Here is a 13,960-nt window from a genome sequence, read left to right as displayed (position 1 = left end):
ATTTATCATACAAAGTGTTTTAATTATGCAATCAAGGAAGAGTAAGAACATCAGTGATTTAAGGTACATAGACACGCAAGGAATAGTGATCAGTCAAAATGCAGAGCCCAAGACAAATCAGCTTGAATTTTATTCACATCAGCTATTTGCCAATCATTTCTGCAACACCTGGGAATTCAAAGTCCATTTGCAAATGATTCTTTAACAGACAAAATAAATGTAAATGCGTAAATATTACTTATGTTTGCATTTATTATACGTTATGAATAAATGTTATCATCTGTGATAAATAATAGGAGCACTTTTACCCCAGAAGTAGCATCCTGTTAGATGGACTTTTAATCAGGCAGTCCCTGATGCCATCTAGTGGCCCTCAGAAAGGTAACGGGATCACCTAAAGTAGTTCAAGCAAAGGGTACTATGCAACAAACCTGTGTGGTTGAGCCTGGAAGTTGTTTTGCATAATAACATTTCAAGCTCTTAAAACCCTTTTGAGATAGCAGAGCCATAAAGCACAGACATACGGCAATAAAATTGTAGGCAGGGATGGTGTTACTGAGTGGCAAGGAGAGCACGTATTAGCAGGGAAAACAAGACTGCAAAGGGAAGAAGTAACTCAACAGGTAAAGGGAGGAAGTTTTTAAAATATTCTCCTTTCTCCCACTTTTTCCTTGATACTTGACTTGCATGATAATACAAAATCTGCAAAATCCCAGGCTAATGTCCTTGCACAGCCACAAACATGGGCAGAGGCAGCATTTCTTAACCCAACCTGCCAGCAAATCTGCCTCCAAGTCCTTCTAAATTTGCCAAACCCACGGCTATCTGCTGAGACTGTTAACGCTGTCCACTACTGCTGCACATTGTGGAGACCTCTGCCTCTGGCAGCTGGACTTAAATCCACTGCCACACACTTTTTCCCTACAGCTCAATGAACAGACATGATGCAGTGACAGCTAACAGCTGCTACCAACCTGGGCCAGATCAGTGCTTACAGCTTCCTTGACCTGCTCTCAGCAGTGTCCTCCTGTAGTCTCAGTTAATGTGTTAGCCATTTCTGTGCCACTTAAAGGAGAGCAAATGCAGTGAGGGCTCAGTTGTGCCCAGCTGCAGAGGGAGACAGAAGGCAAAGTGAGGAGCTACCTCCTGTTTTACTGGTTTTGCCTCTGTCCAGCTATCATACCAGACCACCACTGTGGTTCTCCCATACCCCATCTCCAAGAAATATTTAATGATTTTAACAGACTAGATCAAATAAACGTGAAAAAGTTCCCTGCATCCCATGGAAAAAACTGACCCCTCCCCTCTACTGCCCTCTGCATCAGCAAATTTCCGCAGAGCTCACACCACAGGCTGCACCCAAAACACACAATGGAGCTGCGGTGGTAGGTAAATGGGAGATCAGACTCACTCAGTCAGAGATTCTCTAATTCTGAGCACTTCCAGAGATGTGCACTACACAGATTTTCTACTTTTCTATTTCCTAAGAGCGACAAAGCTAGTGAAAGGCCTGGAGAACAAGTCCTATTTGATCTGTTGGAGGGTAGGAAGGGTCTACAGAGGGATCTGGAGAGGCTGAGGGGAGACCTTATCGCCCTCCACAACTACCTGGAAGGAGGTTGTAGTGAGATGGGGGTTGGTCTCTTCTCCCCGGTAACTAGCGATAGGACAAGAGGAAATGGTCTCAAGTTGCACCAGGGGAGGTTCAGGTTGGATATTAGAAAGAACTTCTTCACTGTAAGAGTCATTAGGCATTGGAACGGGTTCCCCAGGGAGGTGGTGGACTCACCATCCCTGGAGGTGTTCAAAAAACATTTAGATGTGGTGCTTCAAGACATGGTTTAGTGGGTTTAGTGGACATGGTGGTGTTGGGTAGAAGGTTGGACTTGATGATCTTTGAGGTCTCTTCCAACCATAATGATTCTATGATTCTATTCTATGATTCTATTTCTATTACTAAGGTGTGTTTTAAATTAAATTTATTTTTACTAATAGTAAGTAAATAGAGTAATGCTGCTGCTGCCTTTTCTCTAGGCTGTGTTTCCTGTCTCCACCTGTGTAAGTTGCTCCCCGGTACTACACACCACGTCATAACTCAATGGAAAGCAATGGCAACTATTGTGCTTTGGAGAGTGCATGACAACTTTCAGCACCCTGATGGTCCTGCTGCCTCTATAACATAACCCATGACACTCTCCTAAGGCTTATCACCACCTTCTGACACCTTAATTTGTAAAGCTGTAAATCAAAGGTAACTATCCTTACTTCCTCTTCTCTTCCCAGAGCTTGCAACGCTATGTGCAGACCTGTGCTACAGTAAGTATCATCACATTCATCTTGCACATGGAGAAATCCCAATGACCTGACCTGCTGACACACTTCAAGCCTTTAATTCTTTACTATCTTGCAGGTCATTTACAAGAGTAATGTGCTCAAAGCAAAAGAGATAACTCCTTCTATGATTGTAGCACTACAAAGACCACATAAGATGTCATTGTCCTGCATATTTCCTTAGTATATATATTAGCGAACTCCAAGCCAAGGGGAAAAGTGAACCAAAGAAAACTTGTTTCTATTTCCAGTACTACCTCATATTCCTATTTCTTTCCTCAGCCTCTGAAGAACCTGGCATATACACTTTCTTTTCTAATGGCGCTCTTATAGCCTACCTCTGCCATTAATATATGCTGTAAAGCCTACTGATCCTTAACAAGCTTATTCACATACCAGTGGTGTGATCCTATATAATGTCAGATATTTCCCACTATGTGGTGCAAGCACTCTTCATTTAAGAGTCTGGGACAGCATATAGCTGTGTCCCAGCCACAGCTGGCTTGGATGCTGCTGTTACCAGGTCAGCCATGGGCTTCTCATCATGGCCAGTTACAATGGTGAAGTTGCCCAGAACCAGACTCAAGCTGAGTTCTTTACTGAAAGCATCTAAATAACATGGAAAATACTGAAGTGCTGTGTGTCTATCAATCAGATAAAAGAGGTAATAAGCCAGAGGACTTTATTAGAAGTGTTACTTACAGGAATCCTAGGGTGTGGGGTAAAGAAGGCTGTCTGGAAGAGAAACCGAATTGTTAAAAGAAGCATTGCCTATTTTGCTGGAAATGCAAAACTTACATATTCTCCTTGTCGTTACAGATTACACATTCCATATATCCATCAGTAAATTTATAAATGAGTAACTCATTGTAACATCTGGCTGTTTGGAAGAAAGCCCACAAATATCAGACATTTCCTAGAGTATTTGAAATATGAACATAAACTCAAAAACATCCTGTATGTCCCACTGCTGTGAAAAAGCGAACAATATTTAACCTTGTTAACAAAGTTACAGTTGGCAATCTCCTGCTCACTTTTCCACTTAGAGCCATCTTCAGTATTATTAAATTTCCTAACTCTATGGCTGTGCTTGGTGTGTTCTCTCTCTGCTTTGTACCATGTACAAGACGTATACATCTCAACATGGTTGTCTTAGCAATTACATAGTCATCCTGAAGGACTATCCACTAAAAAGGGAACAAGTTTTGTAGAGAGAGGCAGTATTTTTAATCAAAACTGATAAAATTAGGAAGAAAAATTTAGTCCTTGATGAAAAGGGGCTATTTCGAAATCATCACCTGTTTTTACAGCTGAAATAGAAACAATTTCTCCCTACAAATACAGGAAGTTTGAGCAGTCAGGCATATCTTCTCTATATCTAGTCATGTTTTTCTATGTTTGTAAACTGCCTTCTCCACCTTGACTAAGACAGATTTATCCTTGGTGTTGTGACTGGATCAGTCTTGTGTGATGCACATAGAGTCTTCCTACATGATACCATTAAGCACCCTTTGGCACAGCCTAAAGAGACCCAACTAATGGCAGGGAATAAATTTTAACACCTCCTCCATCACTGCATGAAGGTCTGTAGGCACTGTTCTTCCTGGAAAAAGGTGAATTGTTCCCCAAGAAGACAAGCTACTGTTCACTGTTATCTGTTCAGAGCCAGTCTAATCCTGAGGTCTTAGTTGGAAAAATGTAGCTCATCCTGGAAAATCTGTTTGAACACACTCCCTGTTTTCAGCCATGACCTTCTTCAGACAGCTCCCACAGTTGCTAAACAAATCACAAATTCAATCTAAGTGCTACCACAAGGCAAGGGCATACAAAAAATGCTGTTTGCAAAGAGGCAGAGGAGGGCACAACCTCCCTCAAAAATAAAAAGACCCAAACCACCTTGATGTTGCTTCTCTGAAGCAAGGGCAATAATCTCAGAGTAAATGCATCCTACAGTTTCTGCAGAGAAGTAGGGATCTTGAAAAGCTTTGTTTCTGAGGAATTTGTGTGGAGCAAGTGTGGTGATGCCTTAAATATGGTTACAGCACAGAACACAATCTTACTTACTGTTCCAGGTAAGCCTGGTGCTCCAGGGGAACCTGTGTCACCCTAGAGAGAGGATAAAAAAAAACCCTAAGGATATAAAAAGATGCCCAAATAAAACTCAGCATTATCAGCTAGAAGATGCAACTTTACCAGATGAGATGTAACCCAACGACAACCTGTCATCTCAGTGACCCTGGAAATCCCATAGCACTTCTCTAATGGGTGGAATTTGCCCCCTTGCTCTGGCCAGAATTTCTGCTGTCCTTGCTTTGTTGCATACAGGATTCTCACTTTGCTGTCTTTATCACTTTATGACTTTATCATTGATCTGACTTCACAGGTCAATGAATTTCTAATGTTGCCCCATCCAGTGTAGGAGTGATACGGAGTTTAATTTGCAGTTTAAGATAAAGTTGATCGAAATTCTTGATTGAAAAACATGTTTTAGCCAAACTTCTTTCATGGATGGAAAAAAAAATCCTCTGTTTTTTGTAAAAAAATATAAATTTCTAAACCAGTTCTTGTCCTCCATAGATGGTGAAAGTCACTGATAAACTGAAGGTGATGTATCCTAGGAAGAACAAAGTGGTACTCACTTCCTGACGGCTATTACTATAACGAGGGCGAATTTTTCACTATAGAACCACAGGCATCTGCAAGGTCAGTGCTTCATCTTCACCTTCTTGTTCATAGTGGTTGAATGTAAATTTTGGTGGCCATCACCTTTGTCTGGTTCTCTCATTTTCACTAAAATTTATAATATTGTGATGGCAGAAGCCCAGACTATTCCTTAAATTATTGTTGTAGCACATCACAGGTAGGCACAGAAAAATGCTTTAGAATTTAATTCCAGATTCATTTCTATAAGACAATTTTAAAACTAAGAAAAGTTTTCTTGTATTAAAGAAAATGTCTTTAGATTTCATCAACTGCTTACTATTTCTTGCATTACTCAAGAAATTGTTGTCTCTGTCCCACACACAGCTTTCTCTGCTGCTTCTCGATAAGGCTCAGCTAAGAGACTTCTGATGTTTCTAATGCTCCTCAGACGTTCTCCTCTATCATTTGTCCCTGTGCTCTTGCCTCTTTTCCTCTCTTGTCTAAGGAGGAGCACGCTCACTTCATGACTCACCTTTTCTCCTCTTTCACCTTTCAGTCCTGGGAGACCATCTTTTCCTTTTTCTCCCTAAAAGCAGGGAAATGAAAGCAGGAAATATGAATGTTTTGATTTGATTGCATCAGTCCCACTAGAATATTTTACACTTTCAGTTGATCTTACCTGTCTTCCAAGATGTAGTGCAAGCAATTAAAAATGTAACATTTTGGAGATGGCTTCATAAAATCCACACTATTTTCAAAAGCCAACAAATAGCAATTAAGTTCATGGAAAGGAAAGCACCAATCCTAAATCAGTTTGCATATAGAAGATCCTACTGCCTGATGCAGTTATAAAAACTACATTTTTTCTAGTTGGACAAGAGAGGCACCAGAACAGGAGTTAAGACCCAAAGTGCACATTGATTGTACCAGTTTTGTTTATGTTAAAGATTTCTGAATCTGTTGCCTGCCTCTCTATTTTGCCCCAGTAACGTGGTCATCTGAAAGGCAGACTCTTAACAAGGACGATGTGAATACTCCTCACATACACAAAATGTGTTTATCCTGCATTCAAATAGGAGCTATCTGGACAATATTTCTATGATTTTATATATAGAGACAATATATTCTATAAACTATGCTCTACAATACATATAATATAGCAAACCAAACAGTAATACCTCAGTTGATTTTAGATCCTTCTTGCTCACATTCAAGTGTTCAAGTTATCAGGAGTACAGGACTCATTTACATGGTTAGATTTACTGCCAGGCCCCTGATCCAACTATTTCTCAGTATGTAAATGCCTCTGGAGGTCTGGAGCTAGCCAGGGGAAGCAGTAGAGATCAGTGGATGGATCAGATGGATGGAAGTTAGGTCGTCAGAAAATGATCCAACCGCCTGAAGCCTTCTCCGGGGCTCAGTGAAAAGGGGCATTTGTGATTTTTTGTTATTAATTTTTTTTAATATTCTTAAATCAGGCAGGTATTTCTGAAAGTAAGGCCTAAAGACCACTGTACCTCTTCTACTGCCTCATGAGTCATAACCTTCTGCATTTAGGATAGACACTGTTCATTGACACCTCAATTTGGAACACTGCGATTAGGAACAGTCACTGGGCAGTAAAGTACCTTTTTGGAAGGGGTACTTGGTGACCTTGCTGGATGCCAATCAGCTGCTTACCACAGCGATCGCACCAAGAGAGAACATCATCTAGGGACACTCAAGATAAGTCCTTCTGTCACCAAATGGCCAAAAAAATATCAAGCTGTGGCTCAAAGTTACTCACCTGGTCTCCTTTTTCTCCTCTCAGTCCAGGTAAACCCTGAGGACCAGGGAGACCTGCTTCACCCTGAAAGTAAGACAAAGAAGTTTGTGAAACCTGAGAAGAGACATCAAGCATGGCTCCTATTGATAAATCCGGTAACTCTCAAATATAATTAAGAATGAAAAGGCAGAATGGTGAGCCAAACTCTTCTCTCACTTACGTCAGTTAAAAATGCATCGAGTCTGCTCCTCAGTGTAGGCTAATCTAGCCACAGTGCCCTTAGGCTGGAAAGGATGAAACCTTGATTCAGCTGTCTATCTCTTTGCATATCTGATACTAGACTATGAGTTGTTCAGAACTCATAATGACTGAAGATGTTTTCTTCTTGTAACCTAATGACACCGTGATACATATGGTCTATGCTGTAGGACAGAATCTGCCCCAGTTTTTTCATGGGATTGATTATACATGTGGTTTGCTGAGAGAGAATGGGATTAGTTTGATTACCAAATAATTTCTTATTCTTGGAAAATCATTACTTAAAAGAGCAACAATGAACTCCCTTTTTTTGCTGTTACACTGTTAACTGACACCGTGGAATTAAGGACATGTTTTCCTCCTGCTGCTGTGTAGCAGGACCAAGCAAGCAAACAAAAGCAGCTTAAAGAATTAAATCTAACTTTTATTTTCATTTTTAATGACCTGATGTAGTCTGGAAATGCAAAAATTGCACTGTATTAATCTGAACAGTACAGATGTTGCCTGATGAACAGATCTAGAATTTTCTGGGTCCACTATTGCACATTTGGATTTCTTTCTGTTTGAACCTTACCTTTGAATTTCTGCTTTACAATAATTGCTCCTGGAGTAATTATGATCTCTGTGTCATGTGATTTGTTCTAAATATATCAAATATTCTCAAATTTAGTTCCAGGTTGACCCATTTTTTTATCTGAAAATAACTATATGGTTTCCTATTTATAATTATTCTGCTATCTGCGTTTGTACTGCAGTATCACAAAGGATCTCAGTCATGGACAGGATCCAAATGCACTAAGTGCTGTACGAGTACTGAACAAAGAAAAAGTGATCCCTGCTTTAAATATATTATCTCTGAAGTCCAGGAAGAGTCAAAACATTATCATAGTATAGATGCACGGAGTCTGCAGAAGAAATCAGGTGAGGAACAAGATGCTGTGATATCTGAGTATGACTAGGAACATCAGAGTGATGTTTGAAGAATTCTGAAAACAGTGACATTTGGTGACAGAGGGAATGGTGCTGTATGAGAGCCACTGCAGGATCCTGGCTGATGGTGAGATCCCAGAGATCATGAGGACAAACAGAGGGCCTAACATTAAGAAGAGAAAAAAGAAGAATTTGGAGGAAAAATAAAAATATGTGGTGTAACTTTGGCCCCTGGAATGATACTGAAGCAAAATATCAATAAATTTGTATGAGCTCAAGGACAGAACAGGAATACAAAGCAGCCAGTACGGATTTGTTAAAAACTAATCATGTCAAAACCATCCAGTTCCCTCCCTTAACAGAATAACCAAGCAGACAAAAAGGAAGCATTTATGTAATGCCTCTCGACACTAGTAAGACATCTGACACAGGCCAACATGACGTTCTCATTAGCAAACTACAGAAATATGGCATAGAAGAAGGATGTCTGAAGGATGATAGAAGAAACTACATTCACACACCTGTTATTAGCTGTTTACTGTCAAATTCAAAGGATACATGAAGTGAAGTCCTCTAAGGCTCTGCACCATCAAATCTTTTAATTTACGACTGAGGTGACAGAAAAGAGAACATTTAAGAAATGTGTGGAGAACACCACAATGCAGAGAGAGAGAGGCCAGTTTTGGAAGGTGTCATTAGAATTCAAAACAGCCCGGTGTGAAGGGACGGTCCAGACCAAGTGGCAGCACTTTGGTCAGAGGTCTGACCTTTCCTTGCACTGGGCCCAAGCTTGCCCAGCAACTGCAAGCCCGGCAGTTTGTTTGCCCAGCAACAGCAAAATGACATCGCTGGGCGATGACCACTGGAACTACCCGTGAAGGGTAAATAAACAGCTCCCTGATAGCCCAAAGCGTGCGCTCCTAAGGAACAGCTGTCCCATGCCGTGGTGATTTCCCCTTACTTGGAATGCCAGGTAAGGATACTTTCCTGGGAATTGAGTGATACCTGTTAGGTAGATTATAAGGAATTTTGGAGTAGAATCAGAATAGTCCCCACTTGCAGGGGGGTATAATTAGCTAGTTAATAAGTCCCTTATCCCAATAAACCTCACTTCATACCTCGGGCTGAGAACCTTATTCCTTCAAGGGGTAGATAGAGGCACGGGTTCTGACTGCGACACTGTGACAAATAGGAAAAATGGTCAGCAATTCCTAAAATGTAATGATAATTGAGAGACTGCCACAGCTTATGGAAAGCTGCTATATGAGATTCCTCATGGACAGCTTCTTCCCTTACTCCCTCTGAGTCCAGTTTGTGGTGCATGTTCTGCTTTATTGCAAAAGACAACATGGGAGCAGAGGTCATCACCATTCTCCCATTTCATCTTTTTAGCAGAAGATTGGACTGAGACTAGTAGGAGTAAGAGAAGCCTGAGGCTCTAAGACTCTTCCATTGCAGGCGTATACTCTGTACCCCAAAATTCTAAGATGTATGCCAAAGACACAAGATTGTCTTATACAGATTTCTCTTTCTATAGATTTTTATACTACAGTTGAAAAGTTGGCATGCGGATGACAACGTTAACATCAGTGGTTAGTGGTCCTGACTGGGCTTTAGACAACTGTGTGCTTTAGGAAATCGCAGGACACTTCCCTGGTTCTTCACTGAGTTCAGGAGTTGTCTGCTGAAACCCAAATCCCAACACAAAAAGACTAAGATAACTATGTAACTTCTAACAGTCATTTGGGGTTATTTCCTAGCAAGCATTTACAACTTAGAAATGACAGGAACACCCCTTGCATCAGATAGTTACAAGTAAGTTCTTCATCTTCTAGAACCAGCACCCCGGGTTAACATGAGGTGTGAAGGAAAACAAGCACTTTTAAGCCACGCTGCCTTCCCTTTCTTCCACCAGGAACAAGATGATTGAATTTCCCTGGATACAATGAAAAATTTGATTTAGCATATTTTTGCTCTGGAATTTTTGCATTACTCTGTCCAGCTATGAGTCTCATCCACTCATTTGTTGCATCTTCAGTCACAGATGCAAATGATTTGCATGGAATTCATCATTGGTAAATGGTTTTGTTATTGCATGTGGTCACTTTGTGTCACTCTGACAGGTAGGCCTTGCTGCTAAGACTATTTTTCTTGCTCACCTGCTCACCAGGTTGGCCACGACTCCCTGGTTCACCCTGGAAAAACAAAAGCAAAACATCAACATTTCAAGGACCTGACCTCTTTGTAAGAACACTTTCCTATTAGCAAAGTCTGTCCCCTATGGTCCTGGCCCGCGTTCTTCTACCTGCTTCTCATAGGATACTGAAATTGCCTTCTTGATGGCTTGGGAACCCAGACCACAGGGAGCCAATGCAAGGGCCAGGTCAGATGCCCCTATACATTTAGACTTGAGAGAGGAGCATGAAACAGTGTTTGGTATTTTGAAACATCATGAACTCTGAGAGGCAATGAGCCACATCTGCTCATCCTCTTATGTCTTCAACTTTAGAAGAATCTTACTCTCCTGTCTTCAGTGTAAGCCATTCCAAAATCACTCCTTGATTGACTCAATGGCTACAGCAAACTATGAAATAAAATACCTTACCTTAGGGCCAGCTTTTCCAGGAAAGCCTGCCTCACCCTTTTCCCCTTGTTCTCCCTGCAGGGAACACAAGAAGTTATACACAAACTCCTCTGGTAGTGCAGCATGTTTGCAGGCAACAGTGAAGAATATTTTGACTCAGATCCTCAGTATCAGCCTGAGGATGTAAATGGAGCCATGTGAGAATCTGTCTCCCAGAATGTTTTTCCATTCTAGCGCTATTTGCAATCACGTCTCCAGCACCTATCACCCTTTTGGAATATTTCTGGAATAACAGAAAGTCAACCACTGTTACATTGAAGATGTCCATAGTGAGTTACCTGAAAGACAAAAACTTCCATTCAGTTTCTTCAAAATATAGGTGGTTTCTATTGAGAAATAATTGTAGGATTGGGACCTTGGCCACCAGGTGTCTTAGGTAAATTCTTTAAAACTGATCTTTCAATGCAGGTGGTGTCAGCATGGAGAGCAGAGACGGCAGTGAATTAAGAGGTGAAACATGCTACATAGCTGGGCAGCACAGCAGGTACTACACAGGGCTGTGGATAAGATCCTAAGATTTATTTAGCCTCAGAAATTCATTATAGGCTCCAAATTCCTCACCTTTATTCATCGAGGATTCTGCTAGACCTGGCCTCAAGCACTCAGTGCACTTAGTTGAGAGAGGCAAGTATAGGTGTAGTGTGTTATTGGAACAAGTAGAGGCCATAGTACTCAAGTATCAGAGACAAGAAGGTTGCTGCCAATGCAGTCCAAGGCAATAGATGGTTAAGAGCTGTTGTCCTTATTCCAATATAGTGTCATCATCCCCAAAGCCTAGCTTAGCCTTTATAGTAAAAATATGGCACATTTCTTTGATGTTTGTTTACATAGTGAAGACAAGTCAAGCAGAGTGTCTCCTACCTCTAAATCTCCTGTCTCCTTTCTCCTACTGCAGAGACAGCAAAGGAGACAACTCTTCCCAAACTGTCATTTATAGAAGCTAGTAGCTACTTTATATAAGTAGTAGGAAATAATGAAGAACAATCTTTCTGCCACACAGACCTACAGAAGCCTTAGGGCGATGGTATCTCTTCTTTCCAGCCCTTTAGGGAGGAAAGAAAGGAATGACTTTGGAATCTACCACTCTTCTTTGTGCCTTGGACACATGCCATGACTTGCCAGTGTCACTGGCTTTCCTGGGTGACAGTAGAAGCTTCTCTGTTTGCAATGCTCAGCTGTGTTTGCCAAATTGGACGCAGTGGTCAAAGACTGGAAGAGGATCTCTCATCCCTGCTATATTTACAACCAGCTCCATCTTCATAACGACTCAGTCCAGTGCAAACACACCAGCTGACTTGACCCTGGCGTTTCACTGGTGGCTCAGTGACGTGGGATTGGTGAGGTGTGCTTGGCTCTGGAGGACTGCTCCCCTTCCCGCTTGCACTTGCTACCTCACCCAGATAAGCTGCCCAGGTAAGTAAGTGTATGTGACATCACTTACCTTTTGACCAGGAAGCCCAGGAAGCCCATTCAATCCATCTTTGCCAGGCAACCCCTAAACAAGAGAAAATCATAAGCTATAAGCACCTGTTCTTTAAATCATTAACAGCAAGCTTAGCATAAGCACGCTCAGTTCATCCCTCTTGCCACTGAACTAAGTTTAAGAAAAGAAGAAACACCTCATGCATTTTGTTTTGACTTTTTCCCTACTGTGACTCAAAACATACAAAAACTCTCACAATCTGCTCGACCCTTTTTCCAGTATTCCAGTTTTGGTAAATGACCACTCGATGTCAGTGTTGTTACAGAGAAACAACAGTATAGAGATTTCATGCAGTGTGGATTCTTTAACTTTAAAAATTACATTTTTACTTATCATTCTTTGTAAGTCTCTGTTATCTGTAGCTATAAAGATTTTTTAAAAATCTATTTCTCCTTTTAAATACTGGTAATTTCTTACACAATACATAGACTCCTAAAATTAAATTATACTACACAGTGACAGAATTGTTCAGCAAGATAAGAATTGAAATTACTTCCTGTAATGCATTTAAAATGGCAAGAAAAAGTTTTGTCCCCTTTTTGAGTTTCAGTCCATCCCCAAACACTGCAGGCTGTAGGTGGCACTTCTTAATAGTTAGTATTTCATAATTCATCCTTCTTCTCTTAGCAGCCAACAGAAATTGCTATGCTCTGCTAAATCTGAGATTTTGATTTCAGTTCTTTGGTCTAATTCAGGAAACTCCAGGTTTGGAAGAATAGCATGTTGCCAAACGCAAAGTAACTTTTGAAAGGTATCATACAAAGAAAAAACATCCCAGCGTGTAGGAATAGTGAAGCTGCATCTGTTAAAATTCTTCTTCATAAAAGGTATCAGAGGCTGATGTCTGTATTAAAGGTGACAGTGTTGGAGCCCACACTAAAACTTTGTGTGCAGATGAGTCGCAGGGAAGGAGAGAAAGACTTGAGAATTAAAGTATCTGAAGTCATGGAGAGCACGGAAGCAAAGGAAGCAGTTCCTCAACACTTACAGCTGGTCCCGGTGGTCCGGTTTTACCGGAAACTCCAATCTCTCCTGACAGTCCCTGAAAAATGAAATCAGAAGAAAAAAGAAAAATTATTTCTGTCCTCTGCAGCAACCTCACTGGAGGTTGCTGCTTTCAATTTAAAGGCAATTTTCCCTTCCACAGCAGTCAGGTCTCTCCTGCAGGGAGTGCTGTAGATATTGACTTATCCCCAGGTAGCACTGATATGGTTCCAATATTTGGCACGGAGAAGCAGTCCTCTAGGACTAGCTGTGGCTTTTCAGTGAGAAAATATAAGAGAAAATACACATTGCCAGAGGTCCTGACTCAGTTCCCACTGAAACCTGTGACCTAAAATTCTCCCAGCTGTTTTTTCTTCTCCTTGATACAAAACAAGACCCCCCGCCAAGCCTGTTTTCTTACTGGTGCTCCAGGTGGTCCAGGGGGTCCAGCAATGCCTGGGGGCCCTGGAGGTCCCTGTAAGACAGGAAGCAAAACCAGTTTATCAAACTCTCTGACAGTGGCTGAAAGTCTCAGGTCCTTCCCTGTGCAGTAGGGGCCCTATTTGAAATGGGCAAAAGCACCAAGCTTTATTTTATTAACTTCTACCAAAATAATGCAAGATGCCAAACTGAGCTCCAAGGGAATGATGCTCAAGAGCAGAACAGGATCTTCTACTTAAGCCACTAATTACTGTTGCTACAAGGTGAGGTCCATCCTCCACTCCAGTACAAGGGACGGAGGAGTTGAAGGCCATCAATAATAACATAGAACAGAAAGTTTGTCCACTGGAATCCCTTATAGCATCCAGCCCAATTAAATCTTGATTAATGTTGTTTCAAAGTGAACAATTTACCTCTGCAAAAAGATCTCTGAATTAAGTAATGAATGAACAGGCTCGTTGATTGGACTTTTTTTTTGGGG

At 41.2% G+C, this 13,960-nt stretch overlaps 1 protein-coding gene across 1 annotated transcript in view; it reads right to left on the bottom strand.

The window, feature by feature from the left end:
• The window catches only part of LOC104161453 (collagen alpha-1(XXII) chain-like), a 137,962-nt gene that overhangs the window by 55,927 nt on the left and 68,075 nt on the right, over positions 1–13,960 (bottom strand). The window contains exons 11-19 of the mRNA XM_009699905.1: positions 13,460–13,513; positions 13,043–13,096; positions 12,013–12,066; positions 10,533–10,586; positions 10,087–10,122; positions 6,761–6,823; positions 5,507–5,560; positions 4,396–4,437; positions 3,409–3,518 (exon numbers count right to left, since the gene is read on the bottom strand). Coding sequence (XP_009698207.1) covers positions 3,409–3,518; positions 4,396–4,437; positions 5,507–5,560; positions 6,761–6,823; positions 10,087–10,122; positions 10,533–10,586; positions 12,013–12,066; positions 13,043–13,096; positions 13,460–13,513 — 521 coding nt within the window. The remainder of the gene's footprint in view (positions 1–3,408; positions 3,519–4,395; positions 4,438–5,506; positions 5,561–6,760; positions 6,824–10,086; positions 10,123–10,532; positions 10,587–12,012; positions 12,067–13,042; positions 13,097–13,459; positions 13,514–13,960) is intronic.

The sequence above is a fragment of the Cariama cristata genome, unplaced genomic scaffold (assembly GCF_000690535.1).
Source record: "Cariama cristata isolate BGI_N322 unplaced genomic scaffold, ASM69053v1 scaffold2415, whole genome shotgun sequence".
NCBI lineage: Eukaryota > Metazoa > Chordata > Aves > Cariamiformes > Cariamidae > Cariama > Cariama cristata.
The sequence above is the reverse complement of the archived record's forward strand: the minus strand, read 5'-3'. Positions and strand labels throughout refer to the sequence as shown.